Here is a 17,824-nt window from a genome sequence, read left to right on the forward strand (position 1 = left end):
CAGGGATGCAACTGTTGATGGTTAGAAAGTTCCAGTAGTTTCATGTGTATCCAAACAACACAGAGTCGACAGTCATGCTAGCAGCTGCAGACAATGTTGACATGCTGATGTTCAGCAGGTGTAACGTTTACCTTCTTCATCATTTTACCATTTGCTAATTAGTACAGAACTCACCCAGGTATGAAGTCACAAACTAAAGTATTGGCAAAATGATGAAAAAATAAGGGATCACTAATGTTACTGTAGTGTATCCTGAGGGGAACATGGATGTCGGCATCAAATTTCATGGCAATCCATCCACTATTTGTTAAGATATTTCCATAAAAATAAACTGAGAGTAGAATGGACATTCCCATTCAAATCAACGTAGCAGGATGGTCAGAATGGCAGCCATTTTTATGTGTATCAGTGCCATCGCAACTGTCGTAGCAGGCTAACTTCCAATAAACTTCCGAACAAACAAACAGACTTGTGGCAAGTAGTAATTTACTGACATGAGGTTTCGCAGTGATGACCAAATGCATTCAGTGGAGTAGTATGAGGCATGAAGGGATGTCTTTTGTACACTCTCTCAGTTGCTGTTGAACCTGTAGGCAGCTAGCCTGGTAAGACCATCCTGATAACATTCTGTTTTGCTCTCTGTACCAGTCTGGATTCACTGCCGCCCAAAACACTTTCCAGAAAATTAAAATCCAATCGGGGCAAATCAGGGATCCACACCATAGTTGACAACGTAAGCAGACCCAGACTGCAGAACAGTAATGCAAGAAATGCAACTCTGAAGTTAGAAAATACAGCAATCAGTGAAGTCAATGCAGAAATAGAGTCAATAACAACAATTAAACAAGAACAAGAACATGCACCCACTCATCAGCTGGCTCCGTTTGTGTTTTATTGCGCTGACTGTCTGAAGGAGTTTGTCTGTCAAGGTTAGTACTCCTGCCTACTGAAAGTGTTTTGGGTGGCACCGAGCCCAGACTGATAGATAAAGCGAAACAGAATGTTGAGCTCATGTCATCAGGATGGTCTTACCAGGCAGCAGGCAACTAGTAAAGTCACCACAGCAAACAATTCAATATCCGCTTTACCTATACTCTATTTCTACAGATATCACACTATAAACCACAAATGCCAATCTCATAACGGCACTTGAAAAGGATTCAGGGGATCACCAAAATCGGAAGGATTCATCCTCTGGGGATCATGAATGTCTCTGCAAAGTTTAATGCCAATCCATCCTATAGCTGTTGAGATGTTTCAGTCAGACCAAAGTGACGGAGCGACCAGCTGACAGGCAGTCATTGTCATCCATGGAGCCGTGGTAGCAGCATGGCTCTATGGATGACAATGAGCGGCTGAAAGGACAGACAATGACGGGCTAAATAGTACAGACGGTAGGAATGTACTGAATCTACAGCCAAATGCAAGGTCAGTCACAAAATAAGGGGGAGGAAAAAATATGTGAAAAGGGAAGGGAGGTTGGATAGGACTTTCTAGTAAAATATGTAGTTACTTCCAAGGAAACGAAAACCCTGAGAGTGCCTCCAGGGAACTGTGAAAGGAAGGATGGTCTGACAAACGTGAGGAGGAAAAGAGTGAAGAAACAAACGATGAGAGAAACAATAGAATATAAGAGTGAAAGACGTAGGATGGCACCGACAAGGCCTGTTGTTGCAAACGATAAACAGCAGAAGGAGTAAACAGATGGAGAAAAGGGAAAGGGGATTTTTTAAAAAAAAGGCAGCACATGGTGAAGTCTGTTCCAACGCTGCGTTCATCCAAAAGAGCACAAGATTCAGATGAGAGAAGTCTGGTCCAGCAGCAAGTCAAAACCAGTCACTCTGATCCAGAGCAGCAACACACCCAATCCCCCGACGCAGCCACTGGCAGGGAAACTCAGCGTGCACGTGTGTGTGCGCCTCTCTCAAACCTCTCCCCTTCTATGTGTCTGTCACTCTATGTACTGCAAAGTTGCTTGAATATGTTTGTGTTTTTATGTTATTTATTCATGTGTGTCTCAGTGAAACTTATGCAGCGTTTGGTTGTTTGGGTTTGTCCCTCTTGGTTTAGATCTTGATCTTCTTTCTGCAAGTCTGTCTGTGGAGTTTATTGAGCAAAAGTACTGTTACTGTCTCGGTTCAAACTTCTGAGAGCGCTCCAACGCAGTCAGTTCACCTCAATAAAACAAAGCGAGAGGATCAGCTCTAAAAACAAGGCTGTAACTTTACCTCTTTTAATGAACAATCAAAGACAGCTTTGAGACATACAGTAATGGTGTAAGAACCAGAAAAAAAAATAATCTTACGATGTTGCTGTTTGAAAAGCCTATTTCTCAGAGTGATGGATAATCTGTTCATGCTCTAAGCAGTCTCTGTGTAGAGTCTAGAGAGTCTTTGCAGAGACACATGAATAAAATTCATCCGGAAAATAGTCAAAAGAAATTCATTTGCTGATATTCACCATCAGCAAAGTACAATATGAATACTGAGTCTGTTCATTATATTAAAAATAAAGCCCTCCAACAGTATATTTACTAGAGCAATTCAAAGGCCTCATTATGAGGAGAGGCTATGAAAGTAATTCAAAACAGAGATCTGCTCATTAGTGGTGAGTGAATCTCCTGGTATCCGCACGTTTGCAAGTGTTGTTTTCTGGAGTTTGTACTCAGCTGTTTCTTTTCAGAATTCCCCTAAAAACTTGACAAAGGTGCACATGCAGCTGAACAATAGTCCGAAATACCCAAGACACATACAACTCACTTTACACACTCAATCTTCTACTTCCTGAGATCCTGTGAGGACGGACCCTCAGTTGACATCACATAAATCACACAAATGTCCAAAATTGCTTTTTACAAGGTGGAACACCCACAACCACACGTAGCTGGACAATGGCCTGCAGCACTGTTGGATAACGTCTCTTGCATACAAACACACACACATACACAGAATTTGCCAGAAGACTCTCAGGAAAACCTTGCAGACACAAAAACTGTCTTTTCAGTATGACTTTGATCATCTGATCACACAAGTTCTGAGGAACTAATTGGATTCAAAATCTGGAAGCAGTTAGGCCTGTCAGCAAGCAGGGCCACATCATGATGTAGTCGAGTTGTGATTGGACACTGGGGAAATGTGGACAGCAGTGCACTGAAGCCAATATCTGCACAAATTAGTGTATTTTTGCAGTAGGCGACTTGAGGGGAGATGAGGGGGGACGCATCCCCCTTGTTACCAAAATGACTAAATTGCATCCCCGTTGTGAACTTCCCCCAGGTTTGGATTGAACGGAATCTCAGTCTGGACTTAAACCTATAACCAATAAATTACTGAGACATTACATTTTGAGCGTTTCTGTTTTAATCGGTGCAGCATTTGTAGCACAGCTTTAGCAACAAGGAAACTCCCAGACCAACTGCATACATTAAATCATAGAACGTGATGCTACTCTGCCAATCAAATCTATGCATTCTGATTAGGACGCAAGTGGGTAACTATACGCACAGAGGAGAGACGAGATGAGCGACAACAGTGGGTGAAATAAGAGAGTCAGAGAAAAGTAATTTCACATGGCATTTTCTAAAGAGAGGAGAGCAGACAGTGACACCAGAGCTTTAATCAAGAATGGACACACTCTCATATTCATCCCACGGGGAGTTTCAACCGGTGTGTCTCATCATATGTCTTATCAGAGACTGTGGTGATAAAAGCAGCAATGTGAAGTGCCAGAACGAGGCAAAGCACAGAACATCTTTTGAGCAAACATACCCACTCAATTCGGTAGAAGGGTGTTAAAAGCTGTCAAATCGCCTACAGGATACATCAGGAATTGCCCTTTAGACAAACTGTAGGGGCCCTATAGAGACAGCACAATTAAGTCCCACCCACTTGAGAAGGGAAAGCATTGCAGCCCTCTTCATTGACTTTGCATTGTGTGAAGGTATGGAAAGATAAGGGATACACAATGAACAGGGTAAAAAACCCAGAACTCAGTTTTTAGAAGCTGCTGAACCAAAAAACTGGGGCTGATTTTGATCTTTGTTAGCTTGAATGATAATCTGGCGATCCGATCAAATAGTCGTCAGTATCAAAGTATTCCACTTTGGGCCATTCAGTGGGATCATTTCTCCAAGATAAAAGGAAGGACAAGAGGACACATTGGTGATAAATTAATCTTTTGACATGCTGAAATCTACTTTTTAGCTAGCTACAGGCATTCTGATAGTGTTTCAGCCATGGTTGTATATTGGGGCATCAAATGTGTGTTTCTGGTTTTCAGAGTAGGACTCATTGGTCTCTGTTTCTAAAGAAAACAATAACACAAACTGCTTTGTGCAATGCTTATAAAGTACAATTATATATCTGGAAGAGGCCCTAATAGCCCTGACACATGTGATGGTCAACCGTTGGTCAATGTCGGGTCACCGGTAAGCATCTGTCGCCCTAGGTTTTGCTGTATATCCCATGCCCGTAGCACAAGTCAGCCTTTGTCAGCTGTTTTTTGCAAGTTCAGCATGTAGAAGCGGAGTCTGCGAAATCCATCTGACTGGCAGTTCAGCAAGAAGAGAAATGAAAGTGAGGAAAGTAAACAAACAGCCAAAGTCTACAGGGCGTGAGAGTGAAACAAACTTGTTACATTAGGTAGGATTTGTTTTAGCCATTGAGCTCTTTAGCAAAAACTGTTTGTAACTAACTCTTTCATTTAAGTTATTGTGTGCTACCTCACGGTAAATATCCTTTGTTCTTTCAACATCAGAGTTGTGTTGTTCATGTGCAAACTAGCTAACTAGCATCTTGAATCTCCCTGTCGATCTTCAGGTTTCCCTTTTTGAATGACGAACACAGACCACTGCCACCTGCTGGTATGGAGAGTTATTTCCTCCATGCAGGCACAGAATGTGCTACTTGGTGGTGTGTTCAAGTGCACCTTCTTTGCCAAGACACAAGTGACATGAGGTGACACAACAGCTGGCCTTCGTCACCACTAGTTCTTTAATATTGGTTTGGTGTGTCTGAGCTTCAGCAATGCCCTTGCAAAGTATAAGGAGTACAAAACTGTTCTGTTCCACAGTAGACTGTCTCTGCAACATAAGTAAGTGTACAGCAGGCTCTATTCACAGCAGACACCAGTCTATCAAAGACGTTTAAAAAAACCAAAGTGTTTTCATTTAGTGTTGGCAAGGTATAAGAGAAGACACAGACAAAGGAGACGTGGGCGTTGGGAGATTCAGCGGGACATTGTCATCACAACAGAAAGGATTTTAATGAATGATTTCTATGGAACATGTCTATCCTCGACAGTTTTCATATGCACATCTCTCGACCCACATGACTTATTCAGGTAATTAGTTTGCAGTTCTGAAAGTTTAGTTGAATTCTCTTTTTGCTGTTGTTCTATCAGAGTACGACTATCAAGAGATGATTTTGTTTTGACATTAGCGGTTTATGTGCTACTTGCCTGTGTAGGGATGTGTATGAGTGTGTGGGTGTTCCCACCTCTATCTGCAGCATGGTGATCTCTCCCTCCAACTTTCTCTTGAGGGGCACATCCTTCTTCTTCAGATCTATCTGTCTCTTCTTCTCATTAATCTCCAACTGTAAATCGCTCATCTCCTTCTCCAGGGCCTCCAGTGTCATGTTGCCCTTAGAAATGGCCGCCTCCTGGATGTTCACCTTTTCATAGTAGTTGAATAACACTTCCTCATGCTCCAGGAGATGAATGCCACTGTAGGTGACAACACACACGTGCAGACCAAGACACAAATTATTATTTGACATTAACAGTTTAGATCCTCTACTTGAATTCAAGCAACATTATGTAAGCTCAAAATTATGAACATACAGAAAATTGCGGCGCTGTATGGCCGTTTCATGACTCTTGTTTATTTCCAGAAGTGCCTGCTCCTGGAGGTTCATCATTTGTGTGAGTTTCATCAACTCCAGACTGTTGTCCTCATACTCCTGTGTGATCTGACGGTGCTTCCAGGCAACCTAGAAGATATTATAAAAATAGTGATATATGTTTTTTAGACCCATAAGAGGGCTCTTTATGATGGTGTATAAGGGCAGCATAGGTTAAAAAAATTAAATACAGCACTAGGGGAGAGTTTTTATACCAATAAAACTCAGAATTGTGAGATTAAAGTTGTAAATTTAACGCTAGAAAAAGCTGATATTCTCTGAGATTAAAATGTCATAAATTTAGAAGGAAAAAACTCAGACACTTTCTGATGTTAAAATCACAAACTTTTGAGAGAAAAAACTCCACCACAGCTGCACTTTATTTTACAATACACTAATAAGTTATAATGAGCTGTACTTTGTATCAAATAGTCCAAGAATGTATTTATGTCAGATATTTATCAGTGTTTATTAGGTTTATATTTGGGTGTGTAAACCCCCGTCTACCCCACCATTTTGCCCAGCGTCCCTGCCATGAAACATCAGACTCAAGCAAACTGTAATACACAAACAAACACTCAATAAATGCATTTGTTAAAATACCATGTGTGTTTATTTAACTCATGTAATAATACTAATAATAATAATAATAATAATGATAATACTATATGCATGTTATTTTCTCATAAATTTGTGATTTGTGATTTGATCTTGGAAATTCTGAGGTTATTTTTAATCAAAATATTACCACTCCCCTCAGAGGCTCATGTGATTTTGCTTTTAAGTGCAATAGATTGCTTCCACTTGATAGTGCCAGACAGTGACTATGCAGAAACTTCTATAGTGGATGACACAAACTGTTGTAAACTGTGCACTGTGTGTGGTGTACTGTTTAAGAGTCTTATTAAACACACAGAGATAAATACCGGGGAAAATGGGTGTGGGGTTTGCCTCCTTAAAATTTCTACAAGGGCTCTTAACCCTGGTTTTAGACAGCTATAGAGCCGAGATCACTCAATATATCTCAACAACAGCTTTGACTCCGTGTCTTTGTTTAACCCTGGGTCCTCTGAGCCATGGTATTCTGAATAACATATTTAATCTGTTTATTTAAACTGCTAAATTTGTGACACTGGCTGACGGCAAAGAGGCGACACAGTGTGTTTCCCACAATGTGTTTTGACTGGCTTCATCTCGGTGTTTTTGTGTGTGTGTGTGCCTGGACCTTGGAGATGTCATTGCGCAGTTTGTCCCTTGTTTTCAAGCTATGAGAGATCTTCATGCAAGCCTTTGTGACTGATCTGTAATGGACACAAATAAACACAGACACATGCAAAGGAATATATGAGAAATATTCCACACAATAACAGGGATGCAGATATAGCTTCACTGACAATTACCAGCAAATAAATAGAACGTCCATGCCTTCTTTCCTGCATGAGTATGTATTATCTTACTGTACCAACATGTCATACACACAGACAAGCCTCTAACCTCCCTCCACAAAACACATGTACACACCGGTCCTTGTTGACGACAATGGTTCGTTGGATCTCCATCTCATTTTGCAGCACCTTAACCTGCTCCGTCAGCTCTGTGATCGTCTGTGAGGCAATCTGCTTCAGTTTGACGTACTTATCCTTCTCTTTCGTAATCATGTCGCACAGATTACAATACTGTGAAACTCTAAGAGGGGAAAAACAACAATTATCAGTGCGCCTATTCTCTACTATTACAGAGTTTTAAATATTTTATCATTTACAGTCATCCATTCTTTTGATCATCTGCATCCCTTAGCCAATCATAGCTCGAAAACACAATGAGTTCATGCTCTCTGTTTAGAATCTCGCAAGCTGCAACTTCAGGGGCTGAATACTGAAGCCAATACAGAAGTGCCAAAAACTACAGTTCCTTTAATGGCCACTAGAGGCTGGAGGACCTCCCTGATGCTACAGAGTCAGGGAAATTACACTTTCTTTGCCATATTTCTCAGTCTATCTTGCATGCACAAAATATTCAGATTTTTGCCCTTATTCTGGATTCCGACTAGGCTAGGTTTACACGGCCGACGGAAATGAAGATACCTCTAATATTCCTGTGTCTATGCAGTTGTGTGTACTTAGGTTAACATGGCCTAACATGTTATCACGTCAAAATATAGAAAAGTGAAACGGCTGTCACTTGTGCCGGGATTTTTTTTTTTAAGCTTTCCACCTGTGATGGACTTCTTCAGCTGTGTGAACAAAGCCTCCCTCTTTCATTCCTTAAACCACCTTTTCGAAAAGGTCAGCGATGCGATTTCATGCATATTCAAAAACCTGTTGATATCCAAGTCTGACATCTGTCGAGAATAATGTGCATGAACATGAACACTTTGTACCTGCACAGATTTTTAGTCGTGAATCTACGCAGAGTTTTAAGCATCTGGCCCCTGCTGTTATTGGCTTTAGCTCTCGGTGTGCTTGAAATAAAGTTTGGCAATACTGACAAAAATGTTTTTGCCATAGTTATCATGGCGTCATCGTCGGATCACTTAATATCAACATGGGAAATGTGAACTACAAACATTCATATTCATGTTCATCCCAAATGATCAGTGAATCAAATAATTGTTTTGACAGAACTTCAGTTCCGTGCAGTTTAACATATCATTAAATTTCAATTTACCACTCATGTAAGACATGCATGTTGTGAACCATGACTGCTGAATGTGAGAATGCTTTTCATACTACAACGACACAGAGAGGACGCACAACATTTAATTATCATCCTGCTCTGTTTTTGCTCGACTAGATGCAGTTTTCGGGGCAGATCCGCATCAGACTGCAGTCTGTGGTCGTGAACTAATTGAATGTAGAGAGAGTCTGCTGTTGTACCGGGTGGTGCCAGATGCATTAGCCTGTGTCTGAACACTCAAGTATGACCAATTAGTAAGTTCGGGTTTTCTACCCCGACAACATGTGCAGATGTCTGAATTAATTGTGATCCCAGCTGTTACACAGATCAGAGCAGCCAAACAAATAACCAGGGATTCAATTATCAGTCACATCAATATACTGTGTACATCGGAATTTCAATTTGCTGCCCTGACTGATCTTAAGCTAAAATCATGGATGTATTTTGACCCTGGAAAGAGGAGCACCATTCCTGCTCCTGCATGTAACCAAAAAAGCAATCTGTATTTACTTAAAAGATTTTGAATTATGCAGTGAAGTCTTAATCTCCACATTCAACAAAGAGAAAGTAAAAAGGAGGGACTGTCAGACAAGAAACATGAAGACAGTGACAGAGAATAAGGTGATTATGCTAATACTACCTATTAACAGCTTAGCAGCTTCTCCATAACCAAAATCCTCTTTATCATGACACACACCTTGGTATTTAATGAAAAGGTGGCTGACTAGGAAATAAGAGAAAACAACAGTGACACCTGCGCTGTAGCATAGTGTTCAGCTTGTTGTGGTCCATGATGATCAGGGCTTTTTCTCTGAGCTCCTGCTGGATGTGCTGGTTCAGCTGCTGTGGATAGAGTTACACAGGTAAAAACTACAGTATCATCACTTCTGTGTGGGTGTGTTTAGCTGTGTGTGTATGTGTGTGTGTGTGTGTGTGTGTGTGTGTGTATGTGTGTGTGCTCAAAAACATCAGCCTTCAAATCAGATTTGTGGGTGTACATTTTTCAGTGTTGTAGCAGCTTCTCTTTGGACTAGATAAAAAAGAACCTAACTAGATAAGCTGATCAAGCAGTTCTGCAGGGCGTCTACAGGTATCAGACACTGATGTTTAATGCTTTTTAAGACATTTTTAAGGCAAATTTAAGACTGATTTTTGGACAAATCAGTGTTTTCTTATTCAAGTACTGCAGGTAAGAAGTGTAAATGTGGTCCCACGCAGAGGTAAGTTTTATGTAGGATACCGTAAAACTTCAATTAAATGCTCAGTCCCTTTTACCAGCCCGGTGTGGTTACACAATTTGACAAATAAAGGCCTGTCTCAATTAGAGGCCTGGTCTGGTTGCCATGCAGTTCATTTTTTATAAAAGAAAAAAAAATTCTTTGGATGTATAAAACCAGGTTGTTGGCTACCACAAATAATGTGTCCGTTCCTCTATTACCCCGTAAGTTATTCATATTCGTTTAGTCTGTAAGGGTCCTCAGATCAAAAGAATCAAAAGGGTTTTTCGCAAAAAATAATCCAAGTTGTGAGAATTGTTTAAACAGGATAAAGTGGTGTTGTGTCGGTATAGAGGGTGCAGTAACTCTCTCTCTGATGCACTGTCTGTCAGAGTTAGATCAAATGAGTGATTGCTGAGCAACAGTTTTATGTGAAAGGAATTAAAGGCCTGTCCCAAATAAAGGCCTGTTGATTTCAGTGATTAAAGAAAATAATAGCTTGGGCTATTAATTGAAGTTTTGCGGCATTTATGGTCAATAGAGTGAGTTAGGTTAATTCACATTTTGCCAACAGCTAAGTGTAGGTATAAAGTAAAAGCAGAGTGTTAGGTTTAGTGGTCGGTTTAAAGATTTATATCATCAGAAATGTGGACTTTAATGCCAGAGGAGCTTGACTGATTTTGACAATGAAGAAATGAAAAGATGGATAAATCAAATAAGATTTTTTTTTAAGACCACACAATTTCAAATTTAAGGCTAGTCAGTTATTTTTAAAGCCTCATATTTAAAAAAAAATGGATCTGCAGACACCCTGTTCTGATTTAGGATTTTCTTTCCTTTTTTTTTTTGGATTTTGTTAATTAATTTTGGAGCTAGTCGTCGTCATTGCTTATTAATCAAGTGGGAGACTCCTCGAATCTGTGGTCGCAGGTGATTTTGTATTAGAAAAGCAGTTACTTTTGATTTCATTAGATAGGGAGAACTGAGTGGAGCCAACATGAAAAGAGAATCCAGAACCATTTATAAAAGCAATTTCTGCCAAAAAATGTCCCTCTTATGCTCCATCTTCAATTTAGCTGATCTAAAATTGCCTGGTCCCTGTGTGTTTTTTCAAATCATTCTGAAACTATCACATTGCGGTGACAGTAATATGGCGAGGGCAGTAAAGCCTTGCACTCTTTGAATTAGTGTTTTTGTCATTTTTGGTTGCTCTCCTGTCACACAGAGGAGTGCCTGAAATATAAACCTACTTTTAGGTTCCTCTTTGATGTTTCTGACATGTTTTAGTGAAATATCCATGTCTTATGTTTCCAGAAATTGTATTTTGAATATATGTTTGTATGTGTTCGCATGAATCTGTGTGTGTTTTTGCTGCACCTCAGCCCGAAGCAGTTCACGGTGCTTCTGGCCCCTCTCCTCCGCTTTGATCTGTGTCAGACACCTGAGGTTATGGAGTTCTTCCCGGAGGCTGTTCGACTCCCTCAGCAGCTCCTGAATCATCCCGTACTGCTGCATCCTCTGGCTCTCCTCCCCAGCCACCGATCGCTGGTCGGGAACACATTAGGTGTCGTTTTCAGTTGAAAAATCTCACCATTCTGCTGCAATTGAAGGGTTACTGACAGCAGAATGGGATGGCAGAGTGGACTAAAAGTCCCTAAATACAAGGAAGATGGATATTGAAACTTTTCTGTGTGAACTTCAGACCTTCCCTAAAGGGATCGTTAAAGTTTTGCCTAACTACATGACATAGGATGAGATAAAAATGCATAGGAAATCACATTTTTCCTTCTAACTCTGAAGATAATGCTAGAAAATGAAAAATATCAAAGGAACTTAAAGTGGAAACAGACACATTTTTTGCTTTAACTTATCATTATGAAGTAAATGTTGATTCCCTATAAGCCTTGCTTTCACGATGCAATTCTGTCTACCACTGGGTACGATCTCCCAGGACAATGAAGATCGTTAGCCTGCACATAGGAAGTGCGTCAACCTTTGCGCAAACAAAACAGGAAGAGGATAGCGCCTTTGTTTCCCCCGTAGCTATCCCCAGTTACTGAAGACCTTGAATGTTAGTTCTTTGCAAATACTATCGGCAGTAGTGGATATGGCGGACGGTGTACCAACCAAACTAACTTTGGAAAACAAAATCTCATGTGTTCTGTGGCACTGGTAGTTGCTAAGCTCTGAGGATGTGGAAAGTGATCTAGTTGTCTTTGTGATGGCAGCACCAATAATGACATCACTTGGAAACATGAGCTGAGTTGTCTGTTTCCACTTTAACATAAAAATAGCATTAGCTTAGAAAAGGTAGAGACATACATATATTTAAACTAACATATAGTTGAGTCAACATTTTGCTATCAAACTTATAGGCTCGATGAAGATAGATTTGTTCGAGGGCTACTGCAGTAAATTGCATTACATTTTTCATCTGCCCGCACACATTGTTCCCACCTGTTTTTCAAAGCTGACTTTGAGAGCGTCCACCTCTTTCTGAAGCTCCGTCTTCTGCAGAGTACTGGCCTCTCGATTAGGAATAGCGTCTAACTGGAAATTCAAGTCAGAATGTAAAATCGAAGGTCTGTTCAAATTTTCAGTGTGCGAGCTGATCTTACATCATACAGCTGGATATCAGCCTTGAATCGTGGTAAAAAGCTGTAAAAATGTATCATTATGTCTCTCCCTGGCTGTAGTCCATTAGACTTTACATACCGAGGATTGCGAGACCATGAGGATCCAATATGAAATGACCAAACTTCAAATCAAATTCAGTCCCTGCATATTCATTTCCATATTAAACATTAATTGCAAAATAATTAATACTATATATCAGAGTTTCCCAGAGGCCTCTCTGATCGCTGTTAGATCCAGTGACACTGAAAGTGTTTCCCTGAAACTAATGAAAAATGAATGCCTTTAGGCGATGAGATTGCCCCTCTCTGCAGGGTTGCCAGGCCTCATGTTGAGTGTGAACTACACCACTTCATATTTAAAAATTGTTAATCCCTAGAAGAAGAAGAAGAAGACGACTAAATTAGTTGATGTGGGAGTTTTAAAAAAGGATTACGCCGCAATTTTTGTTTCAGCTGCAAACATGAAGCAGTAAACCCATTTTTACAACTGCTTTAATGTGATGTTGCCTTTAAATTTCTTTATATTTCCTCTTTTTATTGCTTATAATTGTATTTATATTTACATTTTGCATAATGCATTTTTGTCTTCTTGTTTTAACTTCACCTTAATTTCGTCTCTCTTATGTTTTGGTAGGACTGTTAAGCTTTTTGTTGTGATATTGCCTTCTGAGTATCCTGTTTCTGCTTTTGCTTTGTTTGTCAAAGCACTTTATAAACTCTGTTTTTAAAGGTGTAATATAATTAAAGTTATAATTATTATAATTACTATCACTATTTTATTTCAAAATTAGGCCTCATGCTGTGTAAAGCCGACAACAAACAATGTGTAAATATCAAAGCCATTAATCACGTCCTATTAGAGACTATCGTGACGCATTTTTGTGGTAAACCCACAGACTGTCCAAATCCTTGTCTAAACAGCCTTCACAGTCAAATTAATTTATGAGTTATTGTTCATGTGAGAGTCGTTATTGATTGGCAGATGAGCGGAAACAAATGAATCATGTTGTACAACTGCTTTGTTTTCAATATTTCCACAATGCGTCAATTCCCTGATGTGTCATTGTGACTTCCTTTCATACTGTTATGTGCTGGTGAGATGTGCTGATGCATTTCCCATGACTCTCCCTCTCTTCTTCTCTCATCTCACTTTGAAAACTGTGAACATCAGTGAAATTGCAGGAAGCAGAAGAACTAAAAAAAACCCTGCTTCTTGTGTAATGCAGAATAACGGTTTATGTGGTGATTACTGGCACCGTGACATTTTCCCACATCTGTGTGTTCAGCCTCTTTTTAAGCCAATTTTCCCCCTGACCAATTGCTAGTGCCGCTAAAAACATAATATTGCAAACCATGAGGGGTGCGAGGTTTACTGACAAAATCTGAATACTTACAAGCTGCAATTAGAGGTCCTGCACGTACAAAAAGTGTGAGTCATTTCGGGGAAAAATAACAGGCACTTTCAGGTGCTAGAAAAAATAAAAAGCCAGACCTCTGAAAGTAACAATCTGCAGGTCACCTGTGCCTTTAACTCCTTGTAGATATATTGCGTGTGCTCTAGCTGTTCAGTGGCCATGGCCAACGCATGCTCCATCCTCTTGAGGGCTTGCATCTGCCTGAGGAGAAACACAGGCACCTTTTAAATATGTATTATCATTTCATAGGGCTGCGACTCCCACATAAAATGAGACAACTGAAAAATCAGGTTCATTATATGTGGATTCCTGTCAAATATGCAGGTGTTCAGTCGCGGAGCTCAGCTAAAGAAATGCTCTGAACTATTCAAATTTATGTAAAATGTCTAAAACTGTTTGAAAATTATATACTGACTATTCACAGGAAAAAAAATATCCATGTTCATACCAAAAAGTACAGCAACAAGCTGATAAAACAAAAAGCAAAAACTCTTCGACTGAATGTCAAATATATGAATATATGGAGTCAAACATATTATTTTCTCTGTTTTCCCATGATAACTACTTCAGTTTGTTTGTTTTCTCGAGATCACAAGTTCTATATATCATTATCTTGGAATAAAATGCTCTTTTATTTCCCCAGTGACAGCACAATATATAGGTTTCTCACACTGCATATTCTTAGCACCTTTTCAGACGAGGTTAACCTAAGCCCAGGGCTATACAGCTGATAATGAACTTCTGCTAGCCCTTGGCTACATTCTCGTTGGAATATGACTGTGTACATTATAGATTAACAGGTAACTGTTTAACAGCAAACAGCAATGTTAAAATGAGCAGGGCTTTATGTAAGAGCAGTGCTCAAACATCAAAATGAGAGGGAACAGTGCAGAAAGGAAAGATTGAAAAGCTAAAGAAGTCAACAAAAACGCAAATGAATCAAATTCAATTAGCTACTTTACACACCGGCAACTTTTGGCCCCAAGTTTAGTTGATTTTCAGGGGATGACTCCGCCAACTTGGGGCTAACCCTGTTTTAGAACCGGGGCAGCAAGCACTAGGCTAAAGGTCAGGGTTAGCCAACTTTGTGAAAGCTATCTTAGCTCCAGGATAACAACTCCCTTAGCCCCAGGCCGAGCGCAGGGTGAAAAGGGCAGTAGTCGTCTCGGCCATATAAGGCCTAAATCATTGCACTACCATTGCATTCTGTGTAGCAATCTCAGATGGACAAGAGCATATTTATCATTGCATCACATTTCTCTTCACTCAAGGCCACGGGCTAAACTTGCTTTACGCCTTGCTCCTGTACATAATATACACACTAGCCATCTACATGAGTGTTCAAGTAATCCATGAGTTGTCGGAATGCTTTTAAAGTGTGGTGGAATCTCGGCACACAAGGGCACAGGCCCATGATGTTTAATTTACGTTTAATTTACATTGTTTATGATCTCAAATACTTCTCAAGAGAACAAAGTTTTGCTCTTAAGATCAAGAAAATTATCCCATTATCTCATGAAAATGTCTGTTATTTTGACATGACAAATAAGTTGTGATCTTGAGAACATGTTTACTGTATATTTTAGGTGTATAGTACGTGCAAAAGTCTTTACATGTACAGTGTTGTGCATCAATTCATGGGGACACATTCATATGTGCGATGGAGCCCGTTTCGACATCAATCTGTACCTGTTTTTCTCCCTGAGCTGCACACATTGACTCTCATACAGGTGCTTCCTGTCGCACATGATGTTCTGCAGCTTCATTTCCAGGATACCTCTGATGATGAAAAACACACGACATGCATGAAACCCATGAACAACAGCCTCTGCTCCCAACTCTAAAACTCACTGTTTTTGACTGTCACTGTATAAAAAGTGTGTACCTGTTTCCCATGAATTCAGCCTCCTCCTCCCTGTTGACCTCCTGCTCTTTTAGCAGCTTTCTGGACTGCCTCTGACTGGCCTCTACACAGGCCCTGAGACCCTCCAGCTCCTCATTCAACTCCTTCTTCTTCAGCCTCAGGGAGTGATTTTGCTCGTCCACTTCCTTCACTTGCTGCTCCATTTCAGAAATCTCTGTATTTAGTGCTTCTATCTTCTTTATTGCAGCTCTAATGTGACAGAGAATTTAAAGAGAGACAAAGAACCAAGAGAAAAGTATCTGTTTTACTCTTCAGTTGCACTGTGAGAGTGCACATCTCATGAAATAACAGCATATGTATCCATCTTTTACATACACCCCCCCCGCACCCCCACCCCCACCCCCCCCTCAGCTTTGTGAATTTCAAATTACAAGTCACAGTTCACATGGCTCATACAGACAGCTCCACTGCTTCACTTTCAAGCCAAATATGAATTTGAAATAAACATAAAAGAGACTGCAGTGCCAGTGGAACCATTCTCTGGTGATGGAGGGGCTTAAGACTGCAGCAGCACATGAATACAAAAATTAATGATGTCTGACGCATATATTGTCATGTGTTTTTTAATTAGAGGGACTGAAACCTTTAAATTATTGAGAGGGATCTGACTGTTGCTAACAAGCAGCAACCTCCGCTAGTGAAAAATGGAGCCAAAGCAGAAGTGACAAAAACTGCAGTTCCTCGAACGGCCACTTGAGGCTGGCTCCAAAAGTCAGTCAGAACTTTACAGCAGAAATTAACATGTTTATAGCCTGGTACTAAAAACGGTTTTGCTCTCTATAGCTAAATTTCTCATTTGTGACAGCTGTAACGGGGGTGAATTTTTATATAAAGCACCCATTTAAATGCCACGCCGACAACATTGATTAGGTTATGTACCCATGGTGTAACCTGAATTCGTTTAGCCATAGCCAGTGTGTTTCCACTTCATTAAAGTTAATCGCAACGTTTAGGTGGCCTAAAAGTGTTAGTTTGTACTAAAACCCTCTCAGGAGTTGGATATTTCGGTTTCCTGATAAGTACATTTCGTTTAAATGTTTTTAAGCCTGTTTTTAGCTTGCGAAAATTAGCATTAGCATAATCACAGTTGACCACAGACTGTTGCTGTGTCTCAAATCGTGTACTTCCATTAGTACACTTCCATGTAGTATACTATGTGCACTATGTACTTATTGGTGTAATGCGCGACAGGGTAGTGTTGTCTCAAACCAAACACGCCCGTTGTGCACTTACCAGAAATGACCACCGCAGCTGTTAGCTAGTTAGCAAATTAGCATTAGCATTCGCGTTATCGTTATCGTTCACGGTGCCAAATCATTACAGACTGCTAAATTAACCCAATAAACATACTGCTGGCTCATATCCGACAACAATATAGTGGTGCTTAGTGCAAAAAACACATGCATATGTGTACAATGCAGCGATGTTCATGGTCCTCGGCTGCCATTTCCAGTTTGAAAAGTGGTCCCTCCCCTTCCGCTACTTAGCCAAGATGGCGACCATTGAGGGCGAGAAGTGCCCATAGTTCCACACTCAACTTCTTGACCGTTTTAAGTGCACCATCCGGGTACTCGTAGTGCACTGCATTTTTTCATACTTCTCAGTGTGAACGCACTTATGCACTCAAAATATTAAGTGTAAGTACAGAAGTACGCGATTTGAGACACAGCATGTAAATACACTGTGCTAACCAAATTAGCAGCTAGCGTTAGGGCTAGCTCCACCGTCTCGGACAAAAATTCAATTCAATTCCAAAAATACAAGAGTGACGGTCAAAATGCCAGATTCATGGGTTCAAAACAGGAGTCCACAAACCAATGGGTGATGTCACAGCAGCTACGTCCATTATTTCAAATAGTCTGCAATTGCTACAAATAGTACCTACTTTTTCCATTTACTCATTTGGACCAAAATGTGCCTGGAAAGTTACAGAGAGGAAAGTGAAAAACAAATCTGGCAACAGATGTTTCTGGCAGTAAACTGAATTAAGAAACACACAGTATATTCAGACTAAGTTTGTTTTTCTGCTCCATATCAAAAGTTTACACTGCACACA

At 40.2% G+C, this 17,824-nt stretch overlaps 1 protein-coding gene across 2 annotated transcripts in view; it reads right to left on the bottom strand.

The window, feature by feature from the left end:
• The window catches only part of ccdc146 (coiled-coil domain containing 146), a 71,962-nt gene that overhangs the window by 19,124 nt on the left and 35,014 nt on the right, over nt 1-17,824 (bottom strand). Inside the window, exons 9-18 of one of the 2 annotated variants that reach the window (XM_050036031.1) lie at nt 15,730-15,957; nt 15,534-15,623; nt 13,949-14,045; nt 12,251-12,343; nt 11,171-11,338; nt 9,331-9,416; nt 7,422-7,586; nt 7,126-7,201; nt 5,842-5,990; nt 5,496-5,724 (exon numbers count right to left, since the gene is read on the bottom strand). In XM_050036031.1, coding sequence (XP_049891988.1) covers nt 5,496-5,724; nt 5,842-5,990; nt 7,126-7,201; nt 7,422-7,586; nt 9,331-9,416; nt 11,171-11,338; nt 12,251-12,343; nt 13,949-14,045; nt 15,534-15,623; nt 15,730-15,957 — 1,381 coding nt within the window. Of the gene's footprint in view, nt 1-5,495; nt 5,725-5,841; nt 5,991-7,125; nt 7,202-7,421; nt 7,587-9,330; nt 9,420-11,170; nt 11,339-12,250; nt 12,344-13,948; nt 14,046-15,533; nt 15,624-15,729; nt 15,958-17,824 lie in introns of both variants that reach the window. The other variant, XM_050036030.1, reaches the window with a different exon arrangement.

Source organism: Epinephelus moara, chromosome 23 (assembly GCF_006386435.1).
Source record: "Epinephelus moara isolate mb chromosome 23, YSFRI_EMoa_1.0, whole genome shotgun sequence".
NCBI classification, from domain to species: Eukaryota; Metazoa; Chordata; class Actinopteri; order Perciformes; family Serranidae; genus Epinephelus; species Epinephelus moara.